This window comes from Aquila chrysaetos, chromosome 8, assembly GCF_900496995.4.
Source record: "Aquila chrysaetos chrysaetos chromosome 8, bAquChr1.4, whole genome shotgun sequence".
In the NCBI taxonomy this organism is placed as follows: domain Eukaryota; kingdom Metazoa; phylum Chordata; class Aves; order Accipitriformes; family Accipitridae; genus Aquila; species Aquila chrysaetos.
The window spans coordinates 45,049,718-45,068,018 of NC_044011.1; the positions used below are offsets into that span (position 1 = coordinate 45,049,718).

Sequence of the window (18,301 nt, forward strand, 5' to 3'; positions counted from 1 at the left end):
CACTGTATCATTTCTTCACTGTTTTGCCTATGGATTCTGCCCAGCATGCAACTCGCTACCACTGTTACAGAAAGCCAACACCCTTTTGGACTGTACTGGACCTCTTTAGGTACACCATTATTCTCTACCCTCCGTGCCCAGTCATCATTTTAGCATTCCTTTAACCTTCAAACTGAAGGCTTTAAGCCTGATAACGTCACTCTGGGTGAAAAGAAAAGGCCATGATTTTTTTCCTTACCTGAGTAACTGCTTTCACTTGCCCTGTGTTGACAGTGGTGACCGGTGTACCTACAGCGGTCTCTGTGATCACATACTGGCCTTGGGGAATGGTCATCATCTGAATCTCAGATGCTAAAAAATGGAAATTGGGCAGTCAAGACCTTCAAACTCAAAGACCACCTTAAAAGATAATGTCTTAATGTCAGCAAGTTTTCAAGCCTGAAACAGTGGTTGTTGATTAGAAATTCAGGTAGCGTAAAGTCTTGTAAAACTCTACAGGCCTCAACAGAATTATGCCAGCTAACATCAGCTGCAGATTTGGCAATTCATGCATAGACAACACATCCTGTTCTTGCCCAAGAAATCCTAGAATTACCATCCAGAGCTGCATGGACATGAGAAATCATTTCATGTCACCCTCATGTTCTGTATGATTCTTTCAAGCATCCTTCCAAATTTGAACAAGCTGCTATCCAACACATGGATTCTTGCTGAATGCAAGTTCCTTGGAATAAAGGAGCCCAGTCTACCTGCCCAAACCACACACCAGATCATTATGGACCTACAGCAGAAGAGCCAGTACAACCATTTTCATTTGTCTGAAACTGTTTATCTTCTTAGATCTCTATGAATATTAATCACGAAGCTTAATGAGCTCTGAAAATACTATCCCATTTGGTAACTGGAGAAATGGAGCACGTATTAGTCCCACACGCTAGCCAGACTACTAGTGAGAGCTACTGCTGACACTTACAATAGCTCCGAAATGAGTTCCACGTGCTGGGAAGATACGTGTGCTGAACTGAAGATCCTTGCTGCTGCTGGAGGGCTTGGTTTGGTGTCGATGTAGTTGTCTGCATCTGTGAGGGGCTGAGTTCCTGCTGAGATTGCTGTGAGGAGGGACTCAAAGGCTGACCCCCAACCTAGAGGCGGGGGGGGGGGGGGAAGAAAAAAAAGGTATAAGTGTTCTCAGTGTACTAAGGATTGCATACCTCTGTTCTGTTACAAACATATCCTTCTTAAGGGAAAACACAGGGGCATATATTCTATAGCATATCGAGTACAAGAACTGCAAAACTCTCCTCCAACTTGCTTCACTCTATGGTTAGTAAGCCGAGACCAGGAAACTGAAATAGAGACGTTGCTTGCCAAAGGTTACGTAGCGAGCCTGTAGCAGGGAACCGAGATTAGAGGCTAAATAGTACCCAACACAGCATGAAGAGCTGAACTTCAAATATTTAAGGAATGCCAGTTTCCATTTACATCTTTCAATTGGCTAAGTTTATTTAAGCTGCAAATTTGACTGTTCCCAGCCATTTATCTCTACCCTGTATACATTCTTGGGGGGGAACCCCAACCAACACCCCCCCCCCCCCCCCCCCCCAAAAAAACCCACACAAAACCAAAACAAAATGCCCCTAGACACCCTAGGAACATCTGGGGACTATCTGATGATCTCAGAGATGTTAATTTGAAAGCCATTTCATGTGTGGTCCTTTAAATGACATAGAAAAGACTATCTCCTGCATCAGCACATGTAATATGCCAGCTGAGCAGACTGGTAGGGAAAACATTTCCTGCAAGAAGAGGAGAGTGAAATACCTGTGATGATGACTGAGTTGCTGGCGTTGGCTCTGTGACCTGGATGTGCTGCACCTGGATAGCATGCTGCGTGTATGTCTGGGGGTCATGAAGCTGCCCAACGTCCACTGTGGAGTGCTGGGACTGGTGAGGTGAGGTAGCCTGGGGGGGGGGAAGAAAATAAAAGAAAATCAAAGCAGAGGTGTATACTTCAAATTCTTTGCAAAAGCAGCCACGTAAACCTCTTCTGTGATACAAGGTCTGGAACAGTGAGGTATGGACCTTAGTGAGGCCACGCAGCACTCCTTGTTCAAGCCTGTGTTTACCCTCTTTGCACTCCCGGGAGATAAAGAAGTACACTTAACAGATGTAATGCACCAAGATGGTTACATCTCTGTGATATCAATGGAAAGGATTTGCCTAAAGTCATGCAACCTGTCTGTGACAGCAGCTGGACTCAAATCAAAGGGTCTGGAAACCAGGATTAGTGTCAACCACTGGACCATCCTTCTTTGTAAGCATCTGTCTATAAAACATATGCATATCCACTACTGTAGTTTGATGTAGCTCTGTATCAAGACAAGTGCTCAGTCTTACTGATGAAAGGCTTTTTTGAGCAACACCTGCTAATGATACCAACTGGAGTAATTTAATTACAATCTCAGACCTTGATAAAATTAAATATGAGCTGCAGGAATCAGTTTTCATGCTCTTGTTTTGTTAGAACAGCCACAGTCAATATTAACTGGGGGCATTTTTTAGGCCTTTATTAATCAAATTCATAACTTAATTTGTAATGAGGGGGCAGAGAGAACACCAAGTTTCAGCTTCAAATACAGACACGTGGTAGTTTCAGCTTCACCTGGTGGGTAATAGATTTGAAGGGTATGGTGATTTCTTACAGCTGCCTGAGTTATTTTCCTCAGTTCAGTTACTCTAGTTACCCCCTGGTTTTATTTTTAGGAGGCTGTTGAGCATCATAGAGAATGAATATTCTAATAGATGGTATGAAGGGAAAAAGCAAGGGCTTTCTGTATTTCCAAATTTTGGCTCTGGCTCACTGAGAACAAGTACATACAAATTAGTCTTCAACTGCAAAAATGGGTCACCCACTGACCCACTTTTCCAGTTGCTGGAAAACCTTCCTAGAGCAGACTTGAGCAAAAGTGCCCAGATGGGTAGAAGGAAATTAGGACTGTGTCGACATGTCTTCAGCAAGCTGACCAAGACCGGCAGGACTATTTATGCCCAGTACACGATGCTTACAATGATGGGAACCCTATGCATTATCAATCAATTTATCTGTAAAAAACAGTCTGCACGACTTTAACTACTCCTTAACACAATTGTGAGCGCTACAGCCCCAAGAAAGCACAGGCTTCATCGGGAGGGGATCAAAAGCACATCAAGTCCTCCAAAAGGTTACTCACCTGGGCCACTTGAACAACCTGCAGCTGTATGTGCTGAGGCTGCTGCAAGCCAGTTGTGGATTGAGACACAGGGATGTACTGGATTCGCTGGTAGTCTCCCTGGGGAGTTCGATAGTCTGTTGTGAGGGTCTGGGATATCTCCGTCATTGCCTGTGTCAGTAAATCTGTTGTCTGAGCAGGTAAAGAGAGAGATACAGACCATCATCACGTATTGTCTACTGGATTGAATACTTCTGCAGGGCTGTAGTTCTTTCATCACACTGAATCTACATCTACACCACTCGGCCTAGTCATTTATTTACAAGAGCTTCATGTGTGCAGAGGATGGGGTCATAAGCAATCACCAGGAATCATCCACTAGGATTGCTCTCTTCTATCTAACTGCTAATCAGGACCGTTAAGGGCTAACTTAACATAAAATATAAAATAGTAATTTTAATGTTCTGACTTAACAGAACTATTAGACAACAAAAATCCTGCACTTGCAAAGAGTTGACTTAGTTTCCAAGTCAAAAAGTGCTTCTCGGATGTATTCTACCTTTCCCTCACTTGCCAGAATGATACTTTTCTTGACAACTGTATTTCTAAAGTGTGTAAAGACATTTAGCACCTAACTAATCAGGTTTATGAAGCCAAAAGCATCCTGATTGAATCTGCCCATTTTCAAGCCAAACAGTCTTTTATCCAGTTTCAGTCTTGAAATGGGAAGCTTTAAACTGTGATTAATAAGATTTTTAAAACTATGCAACATCCCCACACCACTAAAGGACACAAGACTGATTTTCTAGTCTCAGCTTTCAATTCCACAGAGGCTGATGTATTAACAGCGGAGAGATCAGCCACTGGAGGTTCATATCACTCAGTACTGCACTGTCCAAAGGATTACAGAGAGATCTCATCTCCTCTGAACAGAGTTTGACCCAGTCCCCAGTCATTGTTAAACAGGTCCTCTTGATCCCGAGAACTGCAAGCACCTCAGGAGAACAGTCCCAGTGAAAATCCATGAGATGAGTATTCCTGAGTTAATTAGCCATTGTTAAAGTATTACATGGAATCAGTAGCACATGGGTCTGAATGAAAGAAGGGAGTGGAGTAGGGGAAAAAAGACAAATCCTTAGAGCTCCAGAAAGAAATACGTAATTCCTGGCAGAGCCAAACCACACCACAGATCCAGGAACAGAAATGATCTCAAATAACGTCCTAACAGACCCTTTAAAATGACATCTGCCAAATAAACACTAAGACTACTATACCAGAGGGCTTCCATTCTGTTTGTTTCCCTCCATTGGCCTGATTTAACATGTCTGGAATCCTTACCACAACAGTCTCTCCAGTAGTGCTGTCGGTGGTTAGAACAGCAGGAGTGGAACTGATGACAGCTGTCGCCAGCGGAGCGTGTATCGTGTTAGGGAGCTGAGCAAACTCTGGGTGCTTCTTGCGAATATGTTGTACCATCTTTGTCTACAAAGAGATGCAAAAGATCATTAGAAAGATGGTCAGTAACTCTGCTTCGGGCCAACTGAAATCAAACAGCCCTGCGGACTGCAGCTTTTAAGTTTCCCTCAGTAAGGCAGCATCAAGATTCACACTACGGGATGCTCTGGCCAGCAAGAAGGAAGCAAAGATCACCAAGTTTCTGCTGATTAGAGCTATGTGATACTGAAATATTGCCCCAAACATCACATCCCATAAGCTTTTTACCCCAACACAGCTGAATATTTTGGGGACCTTTTCCAGAGGTCACCTTTTCTGTATTTTGTATTCCCTACTCCTCTCCCTTCTCACTGTTACTGAGAATTTTCCAAGTTTTTCCATTTGTGACCGCACTCTGATAACATTTCCATTTCTTCCTTCAAGCTCAGGCCCTCTATTTAGGGAACCTTTTTGCCATAAAATGAGCAGGCTCCGCCAGTATTGTCAGCAAGCAGCACGAAAGCAGCACTCTGACTCAGAATGAAAAAGCTCTGCCTGTGGACTGACAGATGACAGAGACCATGGTGAAAAAGCATCACCAGAGAGGTGCTGTCTTCTGAGGCTACGAGACAACCCCCATACCTTACTGCTGTACTGCTTGGAACAGTGAGGACAGCAGACCGGAGGAGTGGCTATGGTGCCTGTCAGCTGGGTGTGGGTGCTCAACATGGGATCCGGCTCTCCTGGGCCCGCAGGGCGCAGTTTCCGGATGCTTGGAGGTAGCTCAGCACCAGGATGGTTCTTCAGGATGTGTGCTTTGCGTTTACTGGCACTCTTGTACACCTGCAGGGTTAAGATTTGGAATTAAAATGGTAGAATCCTGATGTCTGTGCAAAAAACAGCTACCAGTTATCTTTATCTGAAAGGTCTGCATTTCGCTTTAGACAGTATGTTTAGTTAAATCCCAAACAATTACAACATAATGCATAAATATACATACACCTTCCCATGTTTAATCAACTTGTAAAAGCAACTCCTTCCTGTGTAGCACGCAGAAGCCACCTGAAAACGTGTGCCACAACAAAACATCAACGCAGGACAGGAAGGTGAGAGGAGAACCTTTTTTGCCTGATACTTGAAAGTCAAATGTCAAAGAAGCCACTGATCACCAAAGTTGTAATTTGTCCAATGTTCATTTGTCATGAGGGTTGATGCCTCCACTCTTGCACAAAGCATCAAACCGTTTTAATAGCCTTCAGCGATCAACGTATTTTTAAATTCTTTTTAGGCACTTCAACAAACAAATATTCTGTGATATTTTTTAAAACTATCTGGTTTTTTCCCTTTAAACAAAAGGAAGGAGGCATCATGGAAAAATGTGCTGAGGATAAGGACAGTCAAAATAGACTCCCTGGTAAATAAAGGCCCACATGTGTAAAAAGCAAAGGCCAGGGAATAAGAACATGAACCCCAAGGCAGCGCAGAAGAAGTTTCAGGCTCTACTGAACACTGGGAAATTACTGGCATGTGACTAAGTAAGCAGCTTAAAATTAAAGGGGTTAGAGACTAACTTTTAGAAGTGATACAGAAACCAAAAGAAATAAGTGTTCAGGTATTATAGACAGGTTACTTAGTCCTGGGTTGCAAAAAGTGATACAGGAATAAGGGTGAGTGACCACTTGCTGGATCACAGTATTTAAGTTTTCCAACTCCAAAGACAGCAGAAAAGGAGAACTGCAGTTTTCAATTAGCATTCAGCTGCCTTGGCCTAAGTGCATTTCATCTTAAATTTTTTTTTTTTTTTTTTTTTTGACAGTCCTGCAGGAATGTTGCTGGCAAGCACCTCAAAAAAAAAGCTACAAACCCTGCCAGGTGTTTCTATGCAGAAACAAATTGGTTGCACAGAGGTCTAGGACTGAGCTACCCTCCAAGGGGTGACTTCCTTACATACCTTATCACAGTACTGACAGAAGTAATCTCTGTTGGGTTTGATGATGGGCAACGTGAGCTCTGGCACCTCTTCTATTTTCATGTCTGGGTGTCTCTTTGATAAATGATTCACCTTAGGAGAAACAAACACAGAGAACAAGAGAGCATATTACAGCTGGAAGCCAAGCAATTGCTTCTTCTCCTAGACATGGATAACAGCCAAACCAAAGCTGTAACGATGCTAGCCAGCAGCACCGGAAGCATTTGCTGCTGCAAGGGTTATTCACATTCATAGTCAGCTGCTGAAGGTAAACATGGTCTTACTAGATCTCATTTACGGTTTCTCTAATCAAACTAAGATGGGAAGGGGTAGAATAGCTTGCCAGAACTCTCTTGCAGCTGCGAGTGAGGTAATTAAAGGGCCTCTGTCCAGGGAGGCCTTTGCTAGCAGAGATCACAACCCTCATGAAATATTTGCAAATAAGATCTCCTGGTGCGTAACACCCTTTACACAGTGGCAGTTACAGGGCATGGCCAGGAGAGGCCCCTCAAGAAGGGGGAGAAACAAAAAATAGGAAGGACAGGAAAGCTGAGGCAGTAAGGCTGAACTAGGCAATACATTAATCTCATGTTCTGTTAAATACATTACACACCAATCAGCATTACTTAGTGTTGAAATACAGTAGTGACAACCAGACATACAACACAGGCAATGAAATACGCAAAGGCACACATTTGCTGAAGAGATGAGACACACAGTTAAAAAAAAATAAATATATATATATGTAATCTCAACTCAGCTATAAAATTCTCCCAGTTTCACAGCATCCTTGTGTTCCAACCATTGGAATTCCATCTTTATTCCTTAACTATTCATCGAAATTGAGTACAGAAGTTATAAGAGAAGCTAGAGCACACAGACACTCACCAACATCCCCCTCCGGCGGAAACCCATCATACAGAGTCGGCACTTGAACATGAAGCTTTCGTAGTCAGTGGAAGCTATCCGAGGCTTGAATGTTTTTGAGCGGCTGATTCGATCAGCTTTCTTGGCCTCCCTCTCTGGGTTGTGCATCCTCTGCATGTGCTCTCGCAGTTTGTCTTTCCTCTAGGGAAAGAGCAAATCAGGAAGAAAAACATCAGCACCACTTACTGCCTGACTACCTGTTACAAGTAAGAACTACAACGTAAGGTGTTCAGAGATCTCTCTTCAGCTTTTGCTCTCCAGTGCTGCCATAAGATACAGTTGCATGCTCAGTGTTGGACAGCTCAGCAGAAATCCTTTGGCCTTAGGTTTATCCTTCAAACCAAGCTGAGGTTGCTCAGCCACAAAAGCAGGAGCCAAACTAATGCTAATTTAGCAGCCTCTGTGAGAATGAACCCCTCCGCTCTGGCTTTTCTTTGAATTTATCTAAAATATTAGCACTCAACTCTGTACGGCTGGAAACTTGCATCAAATAATGCTCTTGACTGAGGGGGACCTCATGTCTTACAACAGTGCTGAACCTACTGCCCAGATGCAATCCAGACTCTCTGGACATACACTGTCTAGAATATGCTTCTTCACCCAAAAGTATCCAGTCCCTCAGTATCCCATAAGAAACTAAGTGACAAGGAGCAAGCTGCTGCCACCACAGTTTACCTGGCTCACAGTCTGCTCCATCTGTTCTGGTGGGATCTGGAAAGGCATCTGGATGTCATGTGCTGACAAGATGGATGCCACCTCACCCAGGAATATTATTAGTCCACTGACATCAGCAAGAAGTTTTCTTAACTAAACTGATAGAAGCAATACAAGCCAAGCACCTGGCAATTGGGCTGTATAATGACCCAGTTCTTAACAAGCAGATGGAAACTTCCTCTGTTATTAAATTATTACAAATAAGATCTGATAGATGAGACACCCTGTTAAGAGCAGAGCATGCTGGGGTGGATCTTTCCCCTCGTACATCAGAAATGAATGTCGTAGCTCACACATGACACAAAGCAGCACGTGCAACTTGTGGGCAAGCCTAGCATGTTTACACATGGTGGTTTCTTCCACCTTGGAGAACATGAGCTTATCTACTTGAAGGAGGCTAAAGAATGGTGCGCTCCACCTGTATCAGGAACGACCCAGTCAAGAGTCATCTTACTTTGAACTGCTTGCCACATGTGGAGCACAGGAAGTCTTTGCGGTCTGAGTGTCGCAACATATGGAGTCGCAGCTTGTCAGGACGGCAGAAAGCCTTGTCACATTCTGTACACTGGTATATCTTTTCTGAATGGAAGCTGCGTACGTGTTTCTTGACCTAGAATTGCAGATCATAGAAAAATGGAATTTGTTCAAAAGAGAAGAGTGTGTGGTAAAACAGTCTAGGAAACTCTTAGCAAAAAGGAAAAAGAAAGAAAGGAAAAAGGTTTTAAGAATTCTCTAATCTGCTTTGGTTTAAAAAGTATTTTATCAGAACAGTTGACATCTTGGCAATAGTTTCTATAAAGCCATAACATCTTTATTATGCCTCTGGATGGACGATTTGATTTCCTTAAGACTGTTTCTTGAAGGCATCAGCTATTGCACAGTTGAGCACTTAATGGGCAGCAACAGTCCATGATGTACCAGTTTTACTGAATCATCCTTGAGTTAACACATTCATCTGATTTTTGTTATCTTTACTTCATTTATAAAGAAACCTAAACACAGGAACTAATTCCTTTCAATCAGAGAGAATGAGCTTGCAATTACAATTGGCAAAAAAACCTTCAACAGAAAAGCATTTGCACGCCACTCCTGAAGGCCAACTACTTTTGCATGTTTTGGGACTATCCTTGAGCTCTTGAAGCATCTAGTGGGGTTCCTCACCCTCCCGCAATGAAGTAACTAATGAGGTTTGACATTTGAAATCCAAGCACTACTCAAGAAATGGATCTCTAACTACATCTTTATCGTCTTCTAATACTGGTCATACAAGGAGCAACGTGGTATCTTTATCTGTTCCACATAAAACTATTTAAGTAGGCAGCAATCTATGGTGATTAGACTTAATTATTCACATAGCACCCAATGAAAAAAACATCTTTAAATTCCAAAATAGAGCTGAATAGCTGGAAAAAAGCCATGGGACCTTCTTCTGACTTGATCAGTTTCACAGGAAAGTTTATGGGGAATTAGGTTGCAGTACAGCATTTCTGAATCATCAACGTTTTTCCTCGTTCAACATTTACAGAAGATAAAGGTTTTTGCTGGGATAGAATTATATTAGTAAACCACTTTTCCCCATCCTTTCCTCTTTAGCCTGTTGGATAGTCTATCAGTTCCTATTACTTGACTTAAACTGGATTTCTACATTTCAATTTAAGTCAGGCAGCTCAACAAGACATAATCAACCTCTTTGTCCCAATAAAGGGTAATGAATATGTGCATGGTATGTCTCAAGTTTTTTTTCTTACTGAACATCGAAATAGCATCCTTAAATTCTACTAACTATCTTCTCCAATGGCTCTGCACACTGCATAAAGTGGTTACATTACTCACTAGTCCACTGCAACCTCTCTGAAGCAGTGTGCAGAGAAGAATAAAGTACCCAGCTGAAACCCAGGGGGCAAGTCAGGAAGCAGAGTATCCTGATCTGTTCTGGCATTTCTGCAAGGTGTTCAAATGAATAATCCTGACAAAAACAGTCAAGGGATTAAAGATGTAAAACACAATTGGTTTTGGTTCAGAGTTTTAACAACAAAGGACAAGGTATATTCAAGTACAAGCTGCATACAGCAAAAAGACAATTCCTTTTTGTGCCATGGATCTGTACTGACCAAAAGTACTTGGGACCTCTGCTTTAGGCATTTTCTAGGGATAAGGGACCACCCATCCCACATTACAGTGCCTTCTAATGCCAGACTGAAGTACTACATCTAATGATTTAGTGGAAAGAGCACTGCAAAGGCATAAGACAACATCTAGCAATGCTTGGTCACTCTTCCTTTTTAATTTCCAGTTGACATGGATCCCTTTATCTTGTGCAAATGGACTGACAAGCAGCATTACACAATAACAGTACTGAAAAATTCATAAATAAGAGTTCTTGCAAGAGACCCAAAGGCAATGCTCCAAATCAGGATGGCATCTCACCTGGATAAAATCTGGAAAGCGTTTTTTGCAGGTAGGGCAGGTGAAGTAGCCATCATTGACATGGATGGCCACATGATCTTTAAGCAGATCCAAGCGGTCAAACGACTCGGGACAGAAAATGCAGGAGTATGTTTTCTGGTCCATGTGGAACTTCATGTGGCTCTCGAGAGCACCGCTGTTGATGAAGCCCTTGTTGCAGATGTCACAAGTCAAAGGGCAGTTCCCTTCCCGTCCATGAAACCTCAAGTGCTGATCCAGTTTGTCCTTTTCGCGGAAGGCCTTCCCACACTGGAGGCATTTGAACGGGCGAAAGGATTTCCGTATGAACAGGTGCTGAAGAGCTGCATTCTGAAAGAAACATCGAAGAGACCACTAGCTTTTATTATTATGTACGGAGTTCACATCCAAATATTTTCAAGATTAAATATACCAGATAATCAGGGAACCTACACTTAAAAAAACCCTGCTTTTGCATTGTAGATACTGTCTCCATTTTATAGAAGGGAAGGCTGTGACAGGCAGAAGTTAAGGGACATACCTGCAGTTACACACTGAGGTAGGAGAACAAAATGCAAGAGTTTCCTCTCCAGTCCTTGTTTTCTGCTGATTTAGCTAACTTTTGTCTTTAGCATGGCATTTTTTCTGTAAAATAAAACTAAGTCCCCTCTGAAGTACAGACCTGGGCCTGAGAAAAGCTGCAATTCCAGCTAACTGTTGGGGTTTGGGTCACAAATTCAGCCACCATACAAAGGAAAGGCAAGCTAGGGCCCTGTCTTTCACGCTTGAGCAAGGTTTATGAAATTCCACAGCCCTTTACAAAATGAGCTTCTGCACCAAAGATCACCAGAGATGTGCAGCAGTGGTTTAGCATTGGGGGGAAAACTTATGGTGGAACATACATTCAAGAGATGCTGGTCTAAACCTTTTTGTTATTATCAGAAAGAACAGATTTTCAAAACATTACAGCAGGGGCAGAATGGCAGGTTTACAAGCAACAGGTAAGAACTTGTGAGCAATTCGCCTGTCTTTGCCATTTAGCATATATCGTGTGCGAGAGCCTGAAAATGTAGAAGAAAGATGAAAGACAAACACACTGGTGCTAAATCAAGAGGAACTCTGGTAGATTCTGTTGTCTATTCAAAGGGCAGTTGATTATACACAGTCAAACTTGAAATTGCTTTTCTTGGTATTGCAAGAAACTTGTAAGGATATTGTGAATTGAGCATAATGCGTGTTGTGCAAATATTCATTTTAAAATTTAATATACTGGGCTGCTCTTCTCTGTTTTTCTCCACTCCTACTGTGCACAATTTCTCTTCTCAGCCCCTGCTTTTTTTTGGTGTGTGCTACCTTTTCTGTTACATTTCATGATTGTTGCCTCTTCCCTTTCTCCCCTTCCCCTTCAGACAAAAGAGTCATAGGCCCATTCCAGTCCCGATACCAGCACTGTCTGCTGGAGGAACAGATGCTGCTGGACATGTTGCCTGTAGAAGTAGGCAGGCATGCCCTGCGCCTGCACTTCAATATTGGATGAGAACTTTTATGCTGGATAGTTGCAAAGCTAGAAGTCAGTCACATCTCTGCATGCATGAAATCCCACAGCACACGCTCACCCATACCGTACTGATAGAGTACACTGCAATACTTCCACTTCTCTGCAAGAAGTCTAAGGAATATTTACTCTTCCCCAAAATAAGATCTATACACTGTCATTTATTGATGTCTTCTCTTTCAGGTGCTTCACACAGAATCTACATCATGATAATTAAGAGAAATAGCGCTAGAACATTGCTGGCATCTATGCTTACACACATTCAATATTACATACTTCTCCATGAGATACGTTCAAGACTTCTGCAAACAGATTTCCCTGGTTTCCTCCCTCCTTTTCTTGTGGGAATGTCTGGGCTGACATTTGCTGTGTCCCTTAAGTGGGTGCCAACAGTTGACACTGAGTAAAGTTAGGAGCTCTTCTGCTGGAATGAGGAAACAGCTTGGGAATACTGTGAAATGCTGTGCTAGAGATTAAATTAGTGAACCTGAATGATCCTTTTCACCATCTGAACTGCAGAGGGAAACCTATACTTTCATTCCCAAAAAAGGAACATGAGAGCAACTGTTTTGCTATAAAAAAAGCTAACAGTTTAATACAGGAGCCCCAAATGAGCCCTCCCATGAATTGTCTTCATCTCCATTCTCCGTTTTACAAGTGGAGGAGTGGAGACAATGGGAAATACACAGATGTGCTCTAAGTCACACCATGAGCTGCAAAGGCAGACATGTGCTGTGTAAAAATTACTGTGTTGCTTGGAGTCAGGAGTATATAATTTTCCCCTTAACTACAGGGATAAGCTAATAAAACAAATAGTTATAGGGATGCACTTCAAGTTCTTAAATCCGCTATTACTGTACTTTGCTATTTGATCACTGGAACCTTACCAGTGATCTGACTGATAGGATAGCAGGCCAGACTTCTATACCTGTAAATTAACATAGGCCCATTGCTGTCTCAAAGGCTACAGAAGGGTGAAATGTTTTACTGCTCTTTGATTAGATAAGCTATCAACTAGAAAAACAGAAAAAGAGAACTAAGTGTTGTCTCATTTACTGATAACATTGACCCAGTGCAATTGCGTGAAGAAATCCTCCAAAACTTTAAGATGGATATTATAGTATTTCATCCAAGCAGTCTACTCTTATAATATTCACCTTAAATTTTCAATTAATTAGAACTAGAAGAATGCAAATTGTTATTCAGGTAACACTTCGTTCTGGACATTGGTTGCTTAAAGAAGAACAAATCTGACAATTTACGATGCAGGGTCAATCAGGAAACACTAAACAGAAGTTTGACAAAACAACACGGAAGGCGATGTTGTTACGTACCATTTGATTAGATACAGCAAAAACCCAACGAAACAAAAAAACCAAACCAAACCTACCTGCAGCTCCAGCTGAGCAGGCAGCATTGAGGGAGAGAAAAATACTTATGTTATGCAATGGACTTTAAAACAGAAGCCTTGACTGCTGCAATAGTCACGCTTCTGCGGGTCACTACGAGGGCCAGCTCTTCTAGCTAGAGTTTACTCTTTACATAGGCAAAACTCCTTTGAGGTTTTTGCCTCAGGAAACACTAAGCAGATCTTCAAGGTTTACCCTGTAGTTAATAACTGCCCAAGAGGAGTTAAAGGGCAAAGATAAAAACCACAGATAATCTTGAAGGTGTTTTGTGACCTTTCATGTTTTCTCAGAGTTGATTAATAATGATGTAATGGGTACTGCAGAGCCACAGTGAGAATGAAATGCTTTTAACAGAAGGGATAACTTAGGGCAGGCTGACAACAGGGCAAGGATTAGAAGAGTGAAAAAGTTAAGGAGTAGGGACTTTTTTTAAACCTCATCTTACTGTTTGTACTCTTCGTTAATACAACTGGTTGCATTCCTTTCAGCATGAAGGAAGAGACTGTGCTTTCCAAATCATATCCCTATCCCTGCCATTTGCTTCCTCAGAGTAAAGCAGTCACCTACACAAAGGACATTTTAGGGTCAGGTCTGTATGTGTAAAAAAAAAAAAAAAAAAAAAGCAATTTGGAAATGCAGATGTTTTTGGGATCAGCCCACAGACACTCTGGACGCTGCCCAGAACTGAATTAAAAACAAATACTCATTTTGGCTACGGACCACAATGTTCCTCTAATTTGTTACAAGAGTATCTTGAAGGATGGGTGTATCTCTTTTCAATGCTAAGGAGGTGACTGTCATAATTAAGGTCTGATCTCCAAGGAAACTCCACAGGCTCTAAAGCAGAGGCTGAAAAATGAACTGATCCTATCGGGACTTAAACCCCGGGGCACCAGAGATTAGCGCTTCCAGCTAGAATTAAAGCACTCTCAGAGCATCACTGCCCTAAACCTTCGAAAAGTTGAAGCAATTCACAAAGAATTATTGTTTTTGAAAATTAAATCCTACATGAGTAATAAGGAAGAACTACAGCTACACAGGTCTCCAGATCATAATCAGGAGTCAAGGCTTTCTACCTGTTCTTTGGAAGTGAACAATGTACTGCTACAGATCTTAAGTTCTTTACAGATCTTAAAACCAAATGTTTGCTTGCTTGTAATATTATGTGCATGTTACTGTAAAAATGTGCTGTGAATAGTTGAATTGAATGAGTGCTCATAGGATGCTAGAGCTTGCTGTGATTTTTCAGTGCTTAAAATAATGCTTACTAGTGTACTACTCTTATCTCAAGTTCTCATTGCTCGCAGTCTGACGCAATATGAAAAGGTGCTATGCAACCATACATCTGCCATTCTGCCAGTGCCCCTATCTTGAAACCTCTCCAGAACTCTGCCAAACATGAGCTGCCAGACGTATGGGAAGTTAGGGAGATATGGAGAGACAAACATGTCACCGAGGACTAAACCACCACTGCACTCCTCTTAGTTCATCATCCATTTGTGATGAACTTCCAGGGAACAAAAGCTAAGCCACAAGACAAAGAAGTAACAGAATTTCTGTCCCTTTCTTCCCACATTTACTGTTTAAGAAGATGTTAAGTTCATATCTTGGGTTCAAAAGTTCAGGGAAACAGGCAACACTTTCTCTTCCCATCACACCCAGGCCTCAACTTTCTACTGAGGAAGTTGTGGCATATCATAAGCAGTAAATACCCACGCTCTTTACTGTCAAAAACTCAGCATCTGTCTTTGTTATCCATCCTTCAATACATTCAGTAAAAATCCCTCAAGCTTTTAACATACAAAAATCAAATTACTGGTAGTAACTTGTCATTCAGAGAACACAAGCATTTTGTATGGTTAAGAATTCTGCAGTCTTAATGTGCCTGAGCCAAATTCTTTCTTCAAGATACACCGCTGCCTTTATGGGGTAACACCACCACTGGTCTCGCATATATATTGCTATAAACTGAAAGCAAAATTTGGCTCGACATCTTCCTATACAGTTAGTCAACTCTTTTCTAATCCTTTCTCATCCCCTAAAAATGAAGTCTTACCCCCATTGCAGCTGTTCCTTTCTGTAATCAAAATTTTACACATGGAAGAAAAAGAAAAAGATTCTAGGCTAAATAAACCAATCTCACAGTTACACGGCTTGAAGGATTATTTGCTTGAATCATTTCCCTCCCACACATAGTAGAGAAAAAACAGCTCACCCAGTTGACACAAAGCTCAGGCTCAAAGCGTTTGCTGTCGGTACACAAAGCTCTTAGCACAGATTTTAATCTCACAAAGACAGGCAGGTTTTTCTACCCCAAGAAAGGATTTTATCACTAAATATCATCATCATCACCAACTAAGTGGATCTAAACTGAGATCATGGTTCCTCTTTGGCAACTATTTGCAAGAAAAGAGTTCTGAGAGACACAGATGGTGCTGTGAACAAGTCATTAGTCTGTGCCACGGTACCATGATTCAGCTGGCTGTTTGAAGCACTCCTGCTTGCCAGCTTGGATGGACTGGGTTTCTATGAAAGAATTACTGTGCTGGAATTGAATCCGCTCCAATTGGTGACCAGTTCTCACTAGCATCTCGTGAGATACTAGTTCTTTACATGAGATTTGTCCTCCCCTCAGTGCAAAGAAAATTGCTAGGAATGAGATGCTTTATTCAGGATTCGGAAATGGATATGACAGTGGAAGAGACCAGCTGGTCCTGGCAGGCAGGCCCAGCGTTCTCTGGGTGAGAGAAGACATGATCCACCGTCCTCTTTGCTTACCCTGATACGCTTCGCTCGTCTCATGTCATCTGCTGTCATGGTGCTCTGCGTAGGCACCGTGCTCTCATCATGCTGCGGCTGGATTTGTAGCGGGTGGTTTTCTGACTGCTGCTCCAGTGCCGACTGCGTCTCTGATGGCACTGGAGTCTGTTCCTGCTGCTCCAACCCATTCAGTGTGGCTTGTCCGGCCTCATCAAACTGCCCCTTGCTGGAAAAATGCAGCAAGTCCTGAAATCGCAAATCATACAACCAGTGATTATTCCCCCCACCCACTGAAAAATGCTTTGATAATACTCAGCAGACAACAAGATTTCTACATATTTAATCACAAGCTATAAACAAAATGTGTCTACGCTAACTCTTTCCTACTGTGTTCCATTGATACTCTCAGCAGATCACCTCCACCTACAGCAACAACATTCAGAGCGCCAGGGAAGAAGTGCTGCAGGGAGGCAACTCTCTCGGCCATCATATTGTCTGATCGGACACAGACAATCAAAATGACCCAGCTGTTAATAGCCAAGCGAGTTCTTCTGCACTCATGACTATTACCGCTTTAACCAAAGATGGCGTAGGCTGACCTGTGAAAAATTTTATGACCAAATTCAGTGGCACAGACCAGGGAAAGCAGAGAATTTCCATCTCATTGAAATTGTTGTCACTTTGAAGCATTATCATGCATTGTTATGCAGCGTCTTCTCCTTTCTAACGAACTAGCTAGAGTGCTGAACTGGAGAGTGACAAATGAGATGATTATACTGTGCACTGTGTGTTTTGCTATCCAGTTTCCAAGCTCTGCACACTCTCATCCACCCAGCTGCATACATCACTTACATTTATCACACAAAGCTGTTTTCCTCCTTTTTTGCATTAGGATAAAAGAACAGGGAGGGTGTTGGGAGCAGGAAGCATATGCCAAAAATCTACATTCTTTCCATATAAATTCCAGTAACTCCTCTGGGATGGAATCCTCTCGTATTACAAGAGAAAAAACATAGATCCTTACTCGACATCACTTAATGCAACTAAGGAAACTTAAAAGCACAAGCTAGGAAACAGAGCGCCAAAAGTATATCAACTCAAGGCTGGTACTGTCACAGCGCAAAAGCAGGTGTGGGAGATGAAAAACAGGGAGGTGCCAGAAGGAGTGCAGCTCTTATAAACCGTGAATGCTTACCAGATAGAGACACTTAGTAGAGCAATATACCAGCCAAATGTCCAGTCCTGGTCTAGGTGGCAAGTTTCCACACTTGCCGACACTAAACTGTGCTCACAGCATCCTGAGTCTCAAGTTCTCAGGCAAATGAACTTGTGCCTAGTCATTAGTGAGGTGGGCAGGCCTCCAAAGGCTTGGGACATAACCATGGCCCTGCTTGACTGTATAGACACACGTGAGCTAGCTCTGGGCCATGCTCCAAGCTGGCAGGATGTGAGCCACCTCCAGTCCAGAGGCCATTCAGATACATTAGCATGGGACTGCGCCCAGCAAGCCCTGTCTCTCCAGAGCTAAGAGTTTGGGAACAGCATTATGCTTACTTGTCTAAATGGAGCTGGCTTGCATCATGTCAGCTTGCAAAGAGGGTGATCTCGCAACTGTCTACACGTAACGCAACATTTAGGGCCATTCTGCGTGCTCAGAAAACGAGCGGCAGGCATTCATAGGCAACGTATACATTCCTCCCCCTGAGTCAGCACTGAACCATGATCCAGTGAGATGCCAGAGGAGAATTACCACTCAAGATATCAGCTTTCAGCTAAGTCATAAAACAGAGCCACTGATCCCTTCTGACACCTTTCATAAAAGGACTTGGTGGTAACCTAAGCACGGTCAGCAAAGAGAATTTAGCATTTTACTTAAAAGCATCATATTAGGTCCCTACAG

At 42.4% G+C, this 18,301-nt stretch overlaps 1 protein-coding gene across 13 annotated transcripts in view; it reads right to left on the reverse strand.

Annotated features, from left to right (window-relative positions):
* Window positions 1-18,301, reverse strand: part of PRDM10 (PR/SET domain 10) — a 46,143-nt gene that overhangs the window by 4,271 nt on the left and 23,571 nt on the right. For 10 of the 13 annotated variants that reach the window (XM_030023575.2, XM_030023581.2, XM_041125487.1 and 7 more), the window contains 12 exons: window positions 16,420-16,647; window positions 13,623-13,634; window positions 10,681-11,028; window positions 8,708-8,863; window positions 7,501-7,680; window positions 6,595-6,705; window positions 5,286-5,486; window positions 4,548-4,691; window positions 3,231-3,401; window positions 1,822-1,962; window positions 974-1,142; window positions 239-351 (listed from right to left, as the gene is read on the reverse strand). In XM_030023575.2, the coding sequence (XP_029879435.1) occupies window positions 239-351; window positions 974-1,142; window positions 1,822-1,962; window positions 3,231-3,401; window positions 4,548-4,691; window positions 5,286-5,486; window positions 6,595-6,705; window positions 7,501-7,680; window positions 8,708-8,863; window positions 10,681-11,028; window positions 13,623-13,634; window positions 16,420-16,647 (1,974 nt within the window). The remainder of the gene's footprint in view (window positions 1-238; window positions 352-973; window positions 1,143-1,821; window positions 1,963-3,230; window positions 3,402-4,547; window positions 4,692-5,285; window positions 5,487-6,594; window positions 6,706-7,500; window positions 7,681-8,707; window positions 8,864-10,680; window positions 11,029-13,622; window positions 13,635-16,419; window positions 16,648-18,301) is intronic. The other 3 variants (XM_041125488.1, XM_030023583.2, XM_041125485.1) reach the window with 1 other exon arrangement.